The sequence below is a fragment of the Bombyx mandarina genome, chromosome 28 (assembly GCF_030267445.1).
Source record: "Bombyx mandarina strain Sakado chromosome 28, ASM3026744v2".
Taxonomy (NCBI): Eukaryota; Metazoa; Arthropoda; class Insecta; order Lepidoptera; family Bombycidae; genus Bombyx; species Bombyx mandarina.
The window spans coordinates 7,747,312-7,765,356 of record NC_143233.1 but is presented as its reverse complement, the minus strand read 5'-3'; the positions used below and the strand labels follow the sequence as shown (position 1 = coordinate 7,765,356).

General features: G+C 38.6%; 1 protein-coding gene across 1 annotated transcript in view; it reads left to right on the top strand.

Moving 5' to 3' along the window:
- The window catches only part of LOC114243401 (nose resistant to fluoxetine protein 6), a 33,630-nt gene extending 16,190 nt beyond the window's left edge, over window positions 1-17,440 (top strand). The window contains exons 7-13 of the mRNA XM_028174882.2: window positions 5,851-6,017; window positions 6,568-6,753; window positions 11,384-11,563; window positions 14,056-14,206; window positions 14,600-14,780; window positions 15,704-15,846; window positions 17,066-17,440. Coding sequence (XP_028030683.2) covers window positions 5,851-6,017; window positions 6,568-6,753; window positions 11,384-11,563; window positions 14,056-14,206; window positions 14,600-14,780; window positions 15,704-15,846; window positions 17,066-17,269 — 1,212 coding nt within the window. The 3' untranslated portion in view covers window positions 17,270-17,440. The remainder of the gene's footprint in view (window positions 1-5,850; window positions 6,018-6,567; window positions 6,754-11,383; window positions 11,564-14,055; window positions 14,207-14,599; window positions 14,781-15,703; window positions 15,847-17,065) is intronic.
- Window positions 17,441-18,045: the final 605 nt, after the last annotated feature.

The following is an 18,045-nucleotide window of genomic DNA, read 5'->3' as shown; positions in this document are numbered from 1 at the left end:
TGTGACCTCCTAGTTTAGTACAATCATCTTGCCTACTTCTGGCGTTAAGCAATAATACGTGTCGGTGTGGAGAGTGGCGCAGCCATTGTACTGTAAAAACGGTGACTTAGCAATGGGACCTGAAGGTGGGCGGCGGCATTAACGTCGTTAATGTCTATTTTTTTTTTTTATTATTGCTTAGTAGATGGACGATTTCACAGCCCACCTGGTGCTAAGTGGTTACTGGAGCCCATAGACATCTACAACGTAAATGCGCCACCCACCTCGAGATATAAGTTCTACGGTCTCAGTATAGTTACAACGGCTACCCCACCCTTCGAACCGAAACGCATTACTGCTTCACGGCGGAAATAGGCGGGGTGGTGGTACCTACCCGTGCGGACTCCCAAGAGGTCCTACCACCAGTGATTACGCAAATTATAATTTTGCGGGTTTGGTTTTTATTACACGATGTTATTCCTTCACCGTGGAAGTCAATCGTGAACATCCGTTGAGTACGTATTTCATTAGAAAAATTGGTACCCACCTGCGGGATTCGAACACCGGTGCATCACTACATACGAATGCACCGGACGTCTTATCCTTTAGGCCACGACGACTTCCCATGGCCACGACGACTTCCCTATGGGCTAAGGGCTCCGGTGGTCACTTAATAGGTAGGCCGTGAGTTTGTCCATCCTTCTAAGCTGTAAATTGATAATCCGTGTGGTCCTCTTCTATATGGCCTCAAATAGAATTAGCTGGTATTTGGGAGCCCTGGCCCAGAGATGAGAGCAGTCTTCATGGGAAACCAAACTTGTAAGCACAGGTTGCTGGGCCAAGCTGGGCCAAAACTTGTGCAACATAAAGCTATGATGTACAAGTTTTGGCCCAGCCCTGAAGTATCGCTTCGCTTTGTTGATGTCTCAAAGGAGGACTAACTTGATTTTGCCTTTCAAATGACTTCGATTCTGCAAAATCGTTCCAAATATCAAACCCAAGTCCAATAATTTCGGAAGGTTGCGGGCATACTTCTCGGAATTTCGGGGTCATGACAAAGGGACCCTTCTTAGAGTATGCGCGTAAACCTGTGTCTTTAAAAGATTGAATTCAGCTAAATTAAGCTAACCCTATTCGAAGACCCGCCCCAGAGAGTTCATCGCTACAAAATTATCGTCCATTTAATTTAAACTAGACGATGACCGAGACGATGTTTTTTTTTTGATAACGCCATCTTGTCGTGTCTTTAAAGCGGTTAGTTGCCCTCAAATTTAGAAAAATACTATTATTAATCGCCAATAGATGTCGGGAAGAGTCATAAAGTTGATTATTGAAAACACGAATAAAACAACATTTTCTGAAAATAAATCGTAGCTAGATCGATATAGAGTGTTAACTATGAATGTGGAAGGATTTAGAGGAAGAGGTAGACCTAAGAAGAAATGGATGGATTGTGTGAAAGACGATATGGGTAGGAGGGGAGTGAGCGAAGAAATGGTATATGATAGAAGAGTATGGAAGGACAAAACATGTTGCACCGACCCCAGGTGACTGGGAGAAGGGCAGGATAATGATGATCGATTTATAGCCCCCGAAATCCCCTGTATTTTATGAAAATCGCTGGAGCCGTTTCCGAGATTCAGATTATATAAACACAAGAATTGTTCGATTAAAGGTATAAGATAGTTCACGAACAAGAGTCTCGTAAATTTTAGGTGCTTAAAAAATATACATCGTCTTATCCTCGTGAATGTAGGTTAAATAAACTGTACGTGCTTATGTATGATGTAAATTTATATTCCTATACAATGAGGTCGTTATGTAGTGTCACCCTAACCACATTACCTTTAGGTAATTACTTTCCTGCAAACAATCTCTTCGCATGTTGACACAGGAGTGGAAGGGGTCACAAAAACAGCGTTTTCAATTTTTTTATGAAAATCTATGTCACATTAACACGTAAGCTGTGTTATTATAACGGTATTCGTGTAGGATATTTTGATACGTACTGTAAGATAAAGACTCTAGAAAACTCTAACGATACTGTAAGATAAAGACTCTAAGAAAACTCTAACGATATTATTAAATAAATTGACAATTATTGCTTTGCTAGATTTTTTTATTTTTATTGTCCTTGTAGGCAGACGAGCATACGGCCCACCTGATGGTGAGTGGTTACCGTCGCCCATGGACTTCAGCAATGCCAGGGGCAGAGCCAAGCCGCTGCCTACCAAAAGGGATACGAACTGATAAAGAATTTGAATTTGATATGGAGAGATACGCAAGATATGCTTAGGGCGCCGGCTGTGAGCGGCAGGAGTTTTTAGTGAGGTTCGACTCCCACATACCCACATGCGGGTGGGAAACCGGCGATTTTCTCCAGTGAAAAAAAAAAAAAAAACAGTTTAAGGACCGGAGCGGTCCCTGTGGGTGGATACTATTACTTTGCCAAAACAAAATTAGCGGTCCCTTGGGACTGCTGCAACTCACCTACCCAGAATACCCCTGACCGCAAGATTTCTATTGAATATGTAAGAAACGCGGACCGCCATGGCTCATCTAGGCTAGTAGCTATAACCTATTAAAGGGGAAATATTACAATATTACATAATCAAAAAACTAAAACTAGGAATAGCTTATTGGAGTAATTCTTTATCCATATGCGTTTAATTAATTTTGGCAATAATAACCAAAAAAATCCCGGTCCTTAACCTGTTAAGAAAACTTCAGCAAGGCTTCGCTAAAATCATTTTTTTCTGTATCAATTATAATATATATCTTACTAACTCGGATAGTTTAGTGGCCCAACAAATTCACTTATACCTTGTTGATTGACCGACATCTCCGTGTAATTATATATCGTATACAGCCCATAAGTAAGTCATTAATGAGGCAATGTCGAAAGCGAGAAATTTAATAAGGGGCTTGTATATAATAGATTTATGTTTTTTTTTATTGCTTAGATGGGTGAACGAAGTCACAGCCCACCTGGTGTTAAGTGGTTACTGGAGCCCATAGACATCTACAACGTAAATGCGCCACCCACTTTGAGATATAAGTTCTAAGCTCTTAGTATAGTTACAACGGCTTCCCCACCGTTCAAACCGAAACGCATTACTGCTTCACGGCAGAAATAGGCGGGGCGGTGGTACCTACCCGTGCGGACTCACAAGAGGTCCTACCACCAGTAAAAAACGTATGTCGCAAGATTGTGCCGATATCTTCATAATTTCTTGTCATTATGGGCGTATGGTGGGTAATCGCGCAAAAAGAATGCGCAGCACGGAACAATGACAGTTCTGAGACGTCTTCACGCTTTGTAAGTCAGGCAACGAATGTGGTTTGATTCAATCCGAGCGATAACACCTCGACTCTGCCTAAGCACACCACCCGAAGCGAGCCGATGTTTGACAAGTAGTTGAGGCTCGCATCCACTAGATGGCGCCTCGTCGATCTCGACAAAGAGTTCGACTTGCAACCTAACCCATGAATCAGCTCGCTGAGTTTCTCGCCGGTCGCGATTCCGATCCGGTAGTAGATTCAGGTCTCCCTTGGAGGCGCTCAGGTAGCTGTTAGCAAATCCCACCCCTCCTGGCTGAGCCTTTGCTCGCACACCTGTCCTGGTGAAACTGGAAAGGCCTCCGGGCCACAAGTAATCTTTCAATCCTAAAAAATAAAAAAAGATGGCGCACTTTCGCTTCGTTTGTCGTGACCAGATGCGACATATATTTTATTTAGATTGGTTTAACGTAAATCTCAGTTTTAACAGAAAAACTGCTGACCCGCCAAACAAATAGGAACTCTTTACAGCTTTACGGCAGAAATAGACGTGTGGTGGTACCTACTCGTGCGGACTCACAAGACGCGCTAACACTACTGGTGTTGTATTGTTTGTGTAATTCGACATAATAATGAGTATTGTTGAATTTGAACAGTATTGATTATTATATCGTAATTACGTTATCTCCTAATACATACTTTGGTTACCATCTAGTAATATAATGTTAACAGAGGAATATTTCTACTCGTGGTAGGACCTCTAGTGGCTCCGCATGGGTAGGTACCACCATCCTACCTATATCAACCATGAAGCAGTAATGCGTTTCAGTTTGAAAGGAAAGCCGTTGTAACTATACTGAGACATTAGAATCCATATCTTAAGGTGGGTGGCGGCATTTACGTTGTAGATGTCTATGTGCTATTAACACCAGCTGATCTGTGACCTCGTCCATCCATAATATATGCAATAAAAAAAAATTTGAGTCAAGAAACAATTTTAATTTATTAAGATAACAAATATCTTCACCACGAAACAGGCCAAGGCGATCCGACTAAATATTTTTTACCACATAATTTTCTAGTATATATATTTTTTTTATAATGAATTGAAACCGCAATTTCCATCGTTTGAAATTACACAAGAAAATTCGTACGCAACGATGCGCCGAGGACAACGACAATGGCCCAATTAAGAAATTACTCACAAACTGATTTTTCAACGTAGCAACTATTTTTATTTTTTTATTTTTTTTATTGCTTAGATGGGTGGACGAGCTCACAGCCCACCTGGTGTAAAGTGGTTACTGGAGCCCATGGACATCTACAACGTAAATGCGCCACCCACTTTGAGATATAAGTATAAGGTCTCAGTATAGTTACAACGGCTGCCCCATCCTTCGGACCGAAACGCGTTACTGCTTCACGGCGGAAATAGGCGGGGTGGTGGTACCTACCCGTGCGGACTCCCAAGAGGTCCTACCACCAGTGATTACGCAAATTATAATTTCTTGTGAAAAATAATTGGAATTATAAATGGGATGAGAACTGCGTTCCGATTCTAAGGATTTATATAAAATGTATTATACTACAATTTTTAGACTATAATTCGTTCTAATTTTTCTAGATCTTTAGAGTGAGAGAGAGATATAGATAGATATACTAGTATAGATAGATATATAGGTAGATTAGATATACTTTATTGCACACCAATACACAATTAACATTAAAACAAACAGTCAACAAGCAGATATATTTGTACAATAGTCTTATCGCTAAAAGCGATCTCTTCCTCTTACATATAATAATATGAAATCAGTATATGATTTATATACCAACCATGCATTAAGCCCGCTGAGTTTCTCGCCGGATCTTCTCAGCCGGTCGCGATTCTGATCCAGTAGTAGATCCATTCGCGAAGCTCTGCTCTCGAGTTGTTAGGTCTTCTTTCCTCTCCTAAGAAAAATATTGGAATGGAAAATGTCCTTTTTTTTTATGGAGGTCAAAAAGCCAATGACCTATCAAAAAAATATAGTTAAGGTGTCGTGTCGTAGTGTCGGGTAGTGTAGTAACGACAAACAACACTAAAATAATAATACATATGATTTGCATCACCTGAGTGATTACGCTGATATTAGCGGCCATTGTATTGTGATTTATTTAATGTATTTCTCAAATGGATATCAATTAATTCAATGGACGATCCAAGTATCTAATTGTAGCGTTTTAATTACGTTATTATTCATAAAAGCGCTTCGTCGGTCAAGTCGTTAGTAGCGCTGACTACTGTACCACAGGTTCGATTCCTGGGTGGTTTTTTATTATTATTTTTTGCTTAGATAGGTGGACGAACTCAGCCCACCTGGTGTTAAGTGGTGACCCGAGCCCATAGCCATCTACGACGTAAATGCGCCACCCACCTTGAGACATAAATTCTAAAGTCTCAAGTATAGTTACAACGGCTGCCCCACCCTTCACACCGAAACGCATTACTGCTTCACGGCAGAAATAGGCAGGGTGGTGATACCCACCCGCGCTGACTCACAAGCGGTCCTACCACCAGTAAGCCTCTTTAAATGTCTCTTTATTCCACAGTCATACGACGATTTCTTCAAGTCGCTGCTATTCAACGCGCGGGTCATCGTTCAAATATTCTTCGTGATGGGAGGCTTTTTGATGGCGTACAAGATGCTGGAGTATGCTGAGACCCATCGATTCACCCTTAAAACCGTTCCTATGGCTCTCATTAACCGGTGGTTTAGGTAATGCGAAAAATTTCAACCATTTAAATCGACCATTAAATTATTTGCCTTTATTATAACAATATCTTGGAATTTTCTTCTTTCCCAATAGAATTTCTCAAAGAAGAATTTTCAGATGTGCAATAATAATAAATAAAATAATAATAATAATAAAACCTTACAGTGACGTATTAGAATTTTTACTAGTGGTAGGACCTCTAGTGAGTCCGCACGGGTAAGTACCACAACCCTGCCAATTTCTGCCGTGAAGCAGTAATGCGTTTCGGTTTGAAGGGCGTCGCAGCCGTTGTAACTATACTGAGACCTTAGAACTTATATCTCAAGCTGGCTGACGCATCTTACGTTGTAGATGTCTATGGGCTCCAGTAACCACTTAGCACTAGGTAGGCTGTGAGCTCGTCCATGTCCAAAAATATATATAAAAACATTTTAGATAGAATAGGATCCAACTGCGCAAAATTGTAAACGTTAATTAATATCACCCCAAAAGAATATCATAGAATTAACAAAACTTATTAATTCTGTTGCTTTTATCTGTGTTTTTTTGCAGACTCATTCCAGCAGTTTTAGTCGTGATGAGCCTAGCGATGACCTGGGTACCACACATGGGCTCAGGACCTATGTGGGACGCCGTGGTGAAGAGAGAAAGAGACATGTGTAGGAAAAACTGGTGGCAATTAGTGATCCTGATGCCCAATCTGTTCCCTTTTGAACATTTATGTCTACCTCAAGCTTGGTAAGTGCAAAAATACAATTAAAAAATGCGTGAGTTGCGATATGTCAATTATTGTATGTTTTTATTGACAAATATTGGTCAGTATAAAGTCATTATGAAATATCTTAAAAACCAACTCACGTTTTTTATTTATCCTTAAAAAAATTTTTTTTATTCACTCTATGTTGGTTTTGAACTAATAGATATCTTATTTTCCACTTTTTAGTTTAGCTAGTCACATAAGCGTGTTTTTTAGTTTTACTAAAATATTAATTATATTTCGTTGTTTTAGTCCTTGATAAAGAAGGCAATAAATTGTAAAAAAAAAAAAAAAAATGCCATATATAATTTTATTATATGAAAACAGGTTATTAGGTCGTCCTTTGACTTATTGTATAATCCAACCATTTTATCCAATGCATCACGAATACACGAGACACACCTTTTGGCATTGAGCAATCAAGTTTTTCTATCTAATTATAGGTTCTGTGACTAACCGGGCTTTAGCGTAGAATATGGGTTCAATTTCGGAGGAGTCTACAAAGCAGCTATCAAATCTAAGGGAGGCATCAGGCGCGTACACACCTTAGTGCATAGCACAAAACACTACCATGCTTTAACTGTTGTTAATGCTGAAGATCTTGATAAGGATAATCGAATAATTTCATTCAATCCGTCCTTGATAAATTTGCAAAATTTCAATTCAATTTGACGCTTTAAGCTGAGTGAAATTCACGTTCGAAGATTCCGTTACATAGATACATACCGAGCTACTAAAAGGGTGTTAAAAACGTTAACATTCTAAATATGTAAAGTAATCGAATTTCAAAAAAGAAATTTCCATAATCATTTTTTCTCATGTCTCATCTATAGTTTGTATAGCATTACTAATTTATTTATTTATTTATGTACACACAAAAAAGAAGACATAGTACAGAGTAATAGGAAAATTATGTACAAAGGCACTGCTTATTTCTTTAAGAAATCTCTTCCAGCAGACCTGCGAGAGGATGTTATATTAAACACCTCGCATGAATAAGTATGCTTAAATTTTTGTCAATCTATTTTGAGAAGTTTACGAATCCATCAGCTCCGCGTAATATTATTATTCTATGAGCACAACTGATAACATCTAAATAAATATAACACAGCAAACATTGACGCAGAGATTATTCAAGACGCACTAATCCGCTTCGCGTCCACATAGAAATAGTCAGCGGGAAAAGTCAATATTTGGCGTGGTTGCGTGGTGGCCAAGTTTTGCGAAGGTCGCGCGAACAGGTCAAGCAATGAATCCGATAGAAAACAGACCTCAGACCGGCCCTGATAACGAAATCCCAAAGAAATTCGGCCCGAGGTCATTAGATTACGATATTATTATCTAGGAACAAAAAGCCTATTCGGATGTAACGAGATTATTGCGTAGGATAACGTTTGGCCTGAATTTTATATATTTTTTGTTAGTAAAGTTAATAAAACTGAAATAAAAAAAAATTTGTACGAAAACCTATAAATTTGGCAGAGTTACCATTGAAATTTCGGTCGCAGAATCCTCGTGATCTAATCATAATTGTGTCCCAGATATTCATCTACTGAAAAACGCCATAAAATTTGCTCATTGTCTCCTCATCTGTTTTTTTATTCACTTCCTAACTTAGGCCTTATGGTATATAAAAAACTAAAACACTAGAAAATCCACTTTTTACTGGTGGTAGGACCTCTTGTGAGTCCGCACGGGTAGGTACCACCACCCTGCCTATTTCTGCCGTGAAGCAGTAATGCGTTTCGGTTTGAAGGGTGGGGCAGCCGTCGTAACCATACTGAGACCTTAGTACCTATATCTCAAGGTGGGTGGCGCATTTACGCTGTGGATGTCTATGGGCGCCAGTAACCACTTAACACCAGGTGGGCTGTGAGCTCGTCCACCCATCAAAGCAATAGAAAATAAAAAAATCCCGTATCTTCTTTGCCGCCGTAGAATTTAAACAAAACAATGATTTTAAGAGTCTGTCTCTGCGGATTAACATCGGCTGTATTATTTCGCAACACCAAATGTACCTGTTTCCAGTCAACTCAAGGTTTATTTACCGGTAAAGATTATCGTCACCATTTTCGTTGTGTATTTCGCAAAGTTTCGTGATCTTTGTTTATAACCCAAGTATTTTTATGTTTGGCTTTACTAAGGTAGGTTATAATTATTGCAAAGGCAATTTTTTTTTTATTAACACGCTTTATAATTATCATTTCTCGACGTGTAATGGAAAATTTGAATGTTATTATCATTGATTTCAAGACCCTTCTGATTAACTGGTGGTAGGACCTCTTGTGAGTCCGCGCGGGTGGGTACCACCCCCCTGCCTATTTCTGCCGTGAAGCAGTAATGCGTTTCGGTTTGAAGGGTGGGGCAGCCGTTATACTTGAGACCTTAGAACTTGTATCTCGGGGTGGGTGGCGCATTTACGTTGTGGATGTCTATGGGCTCCAGTAACCACTTAACACCAGGTGGGCTGTGAGCTCGTCCACCCACCTAAGCAATAAAAAAAAATAAAAAAAAATTGAAAACTTATACGTGCATCAATCAACTTATGACATTACAATAATTTTATAACTTCGTTCTAATATCCGGACTAGTTTCAATAGGATAAAAGAAGTATGAACACAATCAGTAGTTTGGTATTTAGCCGTATTTTTTTAACAAAATTTTACTTTGATCCGGTATGTCTAAAGAAAGATATATATTTTTATTAGGCAAATCGCAAACGTCCTATCAGACTCAGGTGGTTTCTCTGCGTAATATCCAGAAGTCACTTCTTAAACAAGTTGTAACAAAAACAATTAATAATAATAATAATATAATAATAAAGCCTTTATTTCCCGAAAATTTTACATTTTAAGTTAATAATTTTAAGTAGACTAAAAAATAACTAAAAACAATATAACAAATTAAAACAAAATATAAAAAATTAAATCTACTTATACTACAAAATGTCTCTTGTCTCGGTGTGCCTTTCGGCAAAGGCCTCCTCCAACTCTTTCCACTGCTTTTTGTCTGCTGCTACTCTAACCCAAAGGGGTCCACAGGTAATTTTAAGTTCGTCCTCCCATCTTCTTGGTTTTGCGACCTCGGCTCCTCGCTCCATCCCTTGGGTACCATACTGTCACCTGATACTGTCACCAAGAAAAACAATTACTAACGACTTTTTACAGCGGGATCAAAACAAATCGCTAGCATGTAAATCTACGCATGATTGTACATATGTACATCCGTGTATGCAATTACATGCAATATGCTTTCAATGTTTGCGTAAATGCATAATTTTTCACGCGTCTCCAATTGCTATAAACTGTCCTTTGTGTCAGATAATAAGGTGTTGTTTTAAGATTTTCTTAATGGAATAATTTCGTAACTTTATCTTTAATCTGATGTCTTTTGAGGTCAACATAGTTTAATGGATGAGATTCGCTGTGTAGCTGTTTCAAGCAATGCGACTGTGTCAATAATATTTTATTTTAATTAAATATGTATATAGCCAAATCAAAACATTTATACAGCCCGAACATCCTCCTGACCGCGATAGGGAGTCGCTAATGCTGCCCTATACTGAGGCGCCGGAATGAAGTGGCTCAAGACCAGTCATGGTCAATGTCAAATAAATAAAATGAACTGTTTTTTTTTAAGAAAGATTTTGTATTACTAACACTTCAAGATTTTGTATTACTAACACTTCATATGGAATATAATTCTGAAAAAAAAAAAATATTATTATACATACAAACTAGAGACAAATAAACAATATTATCCTATTGTCAATTTGACCACAGACCATAGATAAGCTTCATACTTCAGTGCCACAGACTAACAGAGCAACAAAAGTTTGACAATAAACTTAAAGTACACATCTGTGTATGTGTCAAATACATGGTAGTGTGTGTCATGTTTTTTTTTATTGATTTAATGTATTATTAATGCATAATTTAAAAAATAATTAGCAATCTGCACTCCTTCGCTATATCTATATCTATACTAATATTATAAAGAGGAAAGATTTGTTTGTTTGTTTGTTTCGAATAGGCTCCGAAACTACTGGACCGATTTGAAAAATTCTTTTTCCATTAGAAGCCGACATTGTCCCTGATGAACATAGGCAACTTTTTTTAACTTTTTTTTAATTTTTTTTTTTTTGTTTCATGTGTGTTTTAATGTTTCCGAAGCGAAGCGAGGGCGGGTCGCTAGTTCTCTATAAGTGTGGGAAATTTCGTACTCCTCCGTACGCGCAATTTTCGTAAAAAGGGATACAAAGTTTTTGCTTCACGTATTAATATATAGATAAAATTTTCACGACAGATTTCCTACTTCGATAGGGCAATGCCTCATAAAAATCGCTTCATCGTGACCACTGCTGATTACTCTCATACATATGTATATGCGCCCATGTCCGGTTTCACCTCTATACCATCCAGCGCGCGATTTATCAAATAAGTGTTATAAAGTGAAAACTTCATGTAGAAAAAAAAGCACCCTCAATATTATTACATACTCCTATTGCACATCTCTTTGTGAATTATCAATAGTTCCATTTTAATAAAATTATATTTTACTTGTATTCATAGCAAAGTCTAATTGAACATAATCAAAAAATTATATTTGCAGGTACTTAGGAACCGATACACAATTATTCTTGATGACATTCGTAATATTGCTGGTCATCTGGCGTTGGCCAAGAAGCGGTGTGCCAGTTCTGTCTGTGATCATGGCTATTAGTCTTCTTATACCGTTTCTCCAGAGCTATTTCATGAAACTCCTCCCCATCAGAGTCAGCATTTTTCCGGAGTGAGTATTAGCTGTAAATTATTCACAAATTCCCAATTCTACATGTATATTATGTCCACTTCTTCTATACGATCTTCTCTGAACATCAACTTCCACAATGCCCTTTATGAAGCTAAGGATCGCAGCAGATGGAGGAAAATCGTACAGGAGAAACTGATGCAGCGAGGGATTCACGACCCTTAGTAATACGGAAAACGACGCGAGGAGGAGGAAGATTATGTCAACTATACCAACGAGAATCTCATTGTCTATCGCAAGTTGAATTGTTACCGGAGCCAATAGATATCGCGTGAATGAATACTGCATTACCGATAGAGCATAAGGTCTAAATCACAATTGTACAACGGTTGCCTTGACCTCAAAACTAGAACGCATCTACAAGTAGCAGCAATAGGTAAGGTGGCAGTACCTAACTATGGCAACCACATAACACCAGATAGACCGCAAATCTTATTGGTGAGCCTATTAGCCCAATAAGACCAGTACGTTGGTCCAACATACAATCGCCACCAGCGGCCTTCAATTGACCACATTTTCTTATATTTACCTGCTTCATTAAAAAGCGTATGCATCACTTTGGACGTTAGAAAATAACGACAATGTATCATGGACTAAAACGAACATTAAATAACATTTTATAGAAAATAAACATGGTTCCTAATTGGCCTTTGTCCTCACACTAATCCTCTTAATTAGCAATCACGCCAAGTGAGTCCGGAGTCAGCGGCGTTTCTCTTTCTGCAACAATGCTCTTCAAATAATTCACTGCCAGAGCCACTGCCTTTTGTTCGACATATTTTTGCGCGTACTTAATAACCAATGTATCCAATCGACGAACCTTAAATAACAGTGGAATGGAAATTTCTAAGATAGGATTCCGTGCGATCTCTTTATTCAACGGCTGAATGCTCCTCAAATGTAAAATATCCGAATTTGTATTTCTTGGGAAACAATTAATACGCTTCGATCGGTTGTCAGATAAACAAAGCAGTCATTTACGTATTCGTTATGAATGCGTAGGTTTTGTTAAGCGAATTTACAGTAGAACATTTTGTTCAAATTACATAATATTGAGATGCTTGAAAATTGCCACTCAAACAATAGGCAATCTAACTCTAACAATTAAATAGGCAATGTAACTAACAAAAGGTAAATGGTAACAAAAGAACACCAAAATAAAATCAAAAAGCATTAAGTGAAGAAGTTGAAAGTTAATAAACCATTCATTATTATTTTATTCCTAAATCTAGGTAGTTAGTTGGCAAATATGTGAATACTTTACTGGTGATAGGACCTTTTGAGTCCGCATGGGTAGGTACCACCACCCCGCCTGTTTCTGACGTGAAGCAGTAATGCGCTTCGGTTTGAAGAGTGGGGCAGCCGTTGTAACTATACTGAGACCTTAGAACTTATATCTCAAGGTTGGTTTTTTTTATTTTTTATTTCTTAGATGGTTGGACGAGCTCACAGCCCACCTGGTGTTAAGTGGTTACTGGAGCCCATAGACATCCACAACGTAAATGCGCCACCCACCTTGAGATATAAGTTCTAAGGTCTCACGTATAGTTACATATATACGGGTGGCGTATTTACGTTGTAGATGTCTATGGGCTCCAGTAACCACTTAACACCAGGTGGGCTGTAAGCTCGTCCACCCATCTAAGCAATAAAATAAAATAAAAAAACCCAGTTTTATGAATGCCAGGCGATAATTTTAGGTAGGTAGTCAACGAATTATCATAAAAATCAGATTTTTTTAACACTGCCATATGGTGTTTTTAATGACCTATTTTTACTCTCGTATATCAAACGTGAAGAAGTCTTGGATTGTACATTTTTTTTATTGCCCTTGTAGGCGGACGTGCATACGGCCCACCTGATGGTGAGTGGTTACCGTCGCCCATGGACTTCAGCAATGCCAGGGGCAGAACCAAGCCGCTGCCTACCGCAGCTACCTACATTGAATAAACTGTACTTGTAACCTGTACAATACTCATTTACTACAACAATTGTATACTAGTCAAACGCGACCCGATTTGCGAGCCGATATTTGACTTGACTTTGAACCGATGGTTGGCAAACTTCAGAGGAGCAATCACTAGATTGAACGAAAGTTTCCTGAAAATTTCATCGAATTCAGTATACCCGTTCATGAATCTATAGAGAACATAGACACATCCACTTTATATAGGTATTATGTAATTTCTGGTGAAGCTGACCACCACCCGAAGTGATGACCACGACCACTCTGCCAAGAGTGCATACGACTGAGAAGAATTATGTAATTTATTTTTAATTTTCGCCATTTGTACACTGTTGTGACCTAAACGCAGTCCTTATCGACAAACTAAATCACTTTCTCGAAAATCGCATTAAATTTATCTTTAGTTTCCAGAGTTAAGTGTTTCGGCACATCTAACTCTTATTAAATGGTTACGTAAGAAAAGTTTTGATCGAACTAAATATCAGTGCAATAAATAACCTATTTTCAGATCCATAAGAGATATATTCGGTTACAATGACACTTTCTATCACGCCTACGTGTCAGCGCAAGGAAATTGGGCCGGTTACCATTTAGGAGTTCTCACCGCTTACTTCTATAGAAAAGCCCAGAACGAGAAATGGGATTTGGGCAGCTCTTTTGTAAGTTTATCATAGGCATTCTGTTAAAAATCTAACAAAAAACATGCAACACAACACAGATATGTAACTATACTTGAGATCTTAGAACTCATATCTCAAGGTGGGTGGCGGCACTTACGTTGTAGATGTCTATGGGCTCAAGTGACCACTTAACACCAGGTGGGCTGTGAGCTCGTCCACTCATCTTTGCAATAAAAATAAAATAAAATAAAAAGATATGAGCTTTTAATTGCTTATTTAAAATAAATAATGTTATAGCTTCACAGTCACTAGCTACTAGCTCTTAACTAATATAAGTTGTGGCAGCAATTAGCGATATGATCAATTATGTAATCAATAAATCACTTACTAATTTTAAATTTCTAGATATAACCAAATCTGGTCTTCTTCCAGCTAATGAGACTTCTCTTCATAGCTTCAGTACCAATAGCTCTAGGTACTGTCCTAATGGGCTGGGATCTTCACCACCGCGAAGCTTCGGTCTTTGAATCAGCGATCTTCAACGCTCTCAATCAGAACTTTTTCGCTTTGGCCATGTGCGTCTTCTTCATTGGATACTTCTTCAGATGTAATAGTAAGTATTACCATTTTTTACCTTCATTATTAATTACCTTTGTTTTGACTATGGATTATCGTATCCTCTACTAGTAGAAGAAGACTTACTTTCAACATAAATTCTTAACATTTTTGATCAAATTAAGAAATTGCAAGTGCGATGAAGGTAATTTCGTTTTGATCGGTCTGAATTTTGCACAGTTTTTAAGGTCTTGGCTAATGATTCTCACGTGAGAAATGCGATCTATCTGCTTAATTGTTCCCTTTATATTGGATGCATTAGAAGCGTTCCCAAAAACCAAGACAGGCAGTTGGTAGCCTCCAAAATACTAATGCTACTTTTGTGTAATATAATTTAATTTACAATTCATTGACGCACGAAATCTGCCGTGCGGCTGCTGGCTTAGGAATGGATCTACCCATATCTTGCGCGCGTGTCATAAAAGACGACTATGGGACCTCTTATGGCTACCACAATAATGGTCCCATGCGATCTCCAAGAAGGGTTGACTTCAGATAAGCGACCGATCGTAAAACTCATGCCATATCCCTATGCAGCATGATCAGATGCTTTGCCGACCCCTCATAATGCGGGATAAGGGGAGGAACAGTTTGACGCACCAAACCGGTCTGGAACGCGGAGAGCGTTGCGCATATATATGCCTTCGTTTTTTTTTATATACGGGTAGACGGGCTCACACTCCATCTGGTATTAAAGTAAGTTAAGGTACATAGACATCTGATCATGACTAACTCCAGCCACCTTCAGAAGCGAACTCTGAATTGTATTTTACAGTGTTACGATGTTAATTAATCAAAACTGATATCACTAAAAAGACAGATATTAAATTGACGTCTATCACGGATTTAAGCTCCGAGCACTGTCTATTGACGTACTGTATATATGTCTATGTACAAACGTTCATAAATTATAATTTTCAGAGATATACGTGAGCGCGGTAGAGTGGGGTCCCTTGCAACCCTTGGGAAGGATGTCTTACTGCGCCATGTTGCTTCACGCCACGATTTTGAGGACCTACGGTGGTCAGATGAGACGGTCTTTCTATGCTACTGATTATACAGCTGTAAGTAAATACTCATTATTCCCCTGCCCTTCTTCTAGTCACCTGGGGTCGGCGCAACATGTTTTCACCTTCCGTACTCTTCATATACTATTTCTTCGCTCACTCCCCTCTTACACATATCGTCGTTCACACAATCCATCCATTTTTTCTTAGGTCTACCTCTTCCTCTAGTAACTAAGCTGTAAGTAAATGCTATTTCTAAATATAATCATATTTATAATGGTATAATAATCAAAAAAAATCCACTGGACTTATCATTGGAATTTGAAGACGAAAATCCACTAGAGAATCCTAAACTCCGAAGAAAGAACAAAAAGGCATTTCATTTGAATAATACGAATTTTCTTGTTCAGTTTTGTTTTTATTTTAGGAACGGGTCATCGAACTCGCGTGATATAATAATATAGTAATACTATGTACCTTATCTTCATTTACTGATAAACTAATAATAAATATTCGTATTCAAATTCGGAAAGAATTCATGCTTAAGCCCTAAAAGCCTCAATGGAAACAAGACTACGCTTAAAGTTAAACCTTGTTATTATTGATTACTATTATTTTTTTCGCCTTTTCGGATATTGTTTTCGTGGTAATAGAGATAGCTGAAGTATTTGAACATTATGCTAGTTACGTTTACTTTTTATAGAACATATATGCGTATTAAACTCCAAAAGCAGTTTTCGTTGTGTCCAGAGAGCTTATGTAAACCCAACGAAATACCCGAATGGAAACGTCCTAGTATTTAACTTGTCATAGTCGATAAATTCAGAGAAACAATAATTTTTATTTTCGAATGAGAATAAAATAATTTCCTTTCAGATTAAATGGCACTGGCAATGGTCTAGTAGCGAAACCTTTGAGCCGGTTAAATATTATAAAATCTTAACTATAAGATATAATTGAACAAATATCCAACAAACTCACTGGTGGTAGGACCTCTTGTGAGTCCGCACGGGTAGGTACCACCGCCCTGCCTATTTCTGCCGTGAAGCAGTAATGCGTTTCGGTTTGAAGGGTGGGGCAGCCGTTGTGACTATACTGAGACCTTAGAACTATATCTCAAGGTGTGTGGCGCATTTACGTTGTAGATGTCTATGGGCTCCAGTAACCACTTAACATCAGGTGGGCTGTGAGCTCGTCCACACATCTAAGCAATAAAAAAAAAAAAAAAAAAAAAAAAAAATATACAGAATACTATAAGAGTCAATAAATTTTTCAGATTATGCTTTACGCGGGAATCGTAAGCACCACGTATTTATTCGCTCTCCCGTTATACTTATTCGTTGAAGCACCTGTCTGCCAACTTCAGAAGCTCCTTCTGGGCCCAAAAAGACGGGTACAGCAAAAAGAAGACCTTAATGCTAACCAAGTGAAGCCTGGAATATCGAATGTCTCTGTATCTACAGTTTCTACTCATATATGAAGATGGAACTTCCAGTTTCCCTCATCTTCATCTGTGACAAATTTGAATATCGCCACTCAGTAATTCGCTATTTTATTCCCTTAGTTCATGATATAAGGTGTACCTGTTCGGTAATTTTAGTGTTTTTTTTTATCTCTTGGTACTAAGCTATCACTTAGAATTTGGCAGCAAACAGTTGGATTTATTCTACTTTGTTAATTTAGTGCTCCTTCAGGCTTAAAGCCTTGATAATAGCAGCTATTAGCGTTAAGCTGCGAAAGCACACAAGTGTAGTATATGAAACATAATCATTCGAAGTGGCTTTTAGAGTTCTTCCAGAAATTCTATTGAACTCTAAATTAATTCCCACCATTATACTAAGACGTGGGTCTGCGGAGAGACTTCGGTTCCCTCTGTATTTTGTACCGCATGTTCCATGGGGAGTGCTCTGAGGAATTGTTCGAGATGATACCAACGTCTCGTTTTTACCATCGCACCGCCCGCCACCGGAGTAGAGTTCATCCATACTACCTGGAGCCACTGCGGTCATCCATAGTGCGTTTCCAGAGGTCTTTTTTGCCACGGACAATCCGGCTATGGAATGAGCTCCCCTCCACGGTGTTTCCCGAGCGCTATGACATGTCCTTCTTCAAATGAGGCTTGTGGAAAGTATTAAGCGGTAGGCAGCGGCTTGGCTCTACCCCTGGCATTGCTGAAGTCCATGGCGACGGTAACCACTCACGATCAGGTGGGCCGTATGCTCGGCTGCCTACAGGGGCAATAAAAAATAAAAAAAA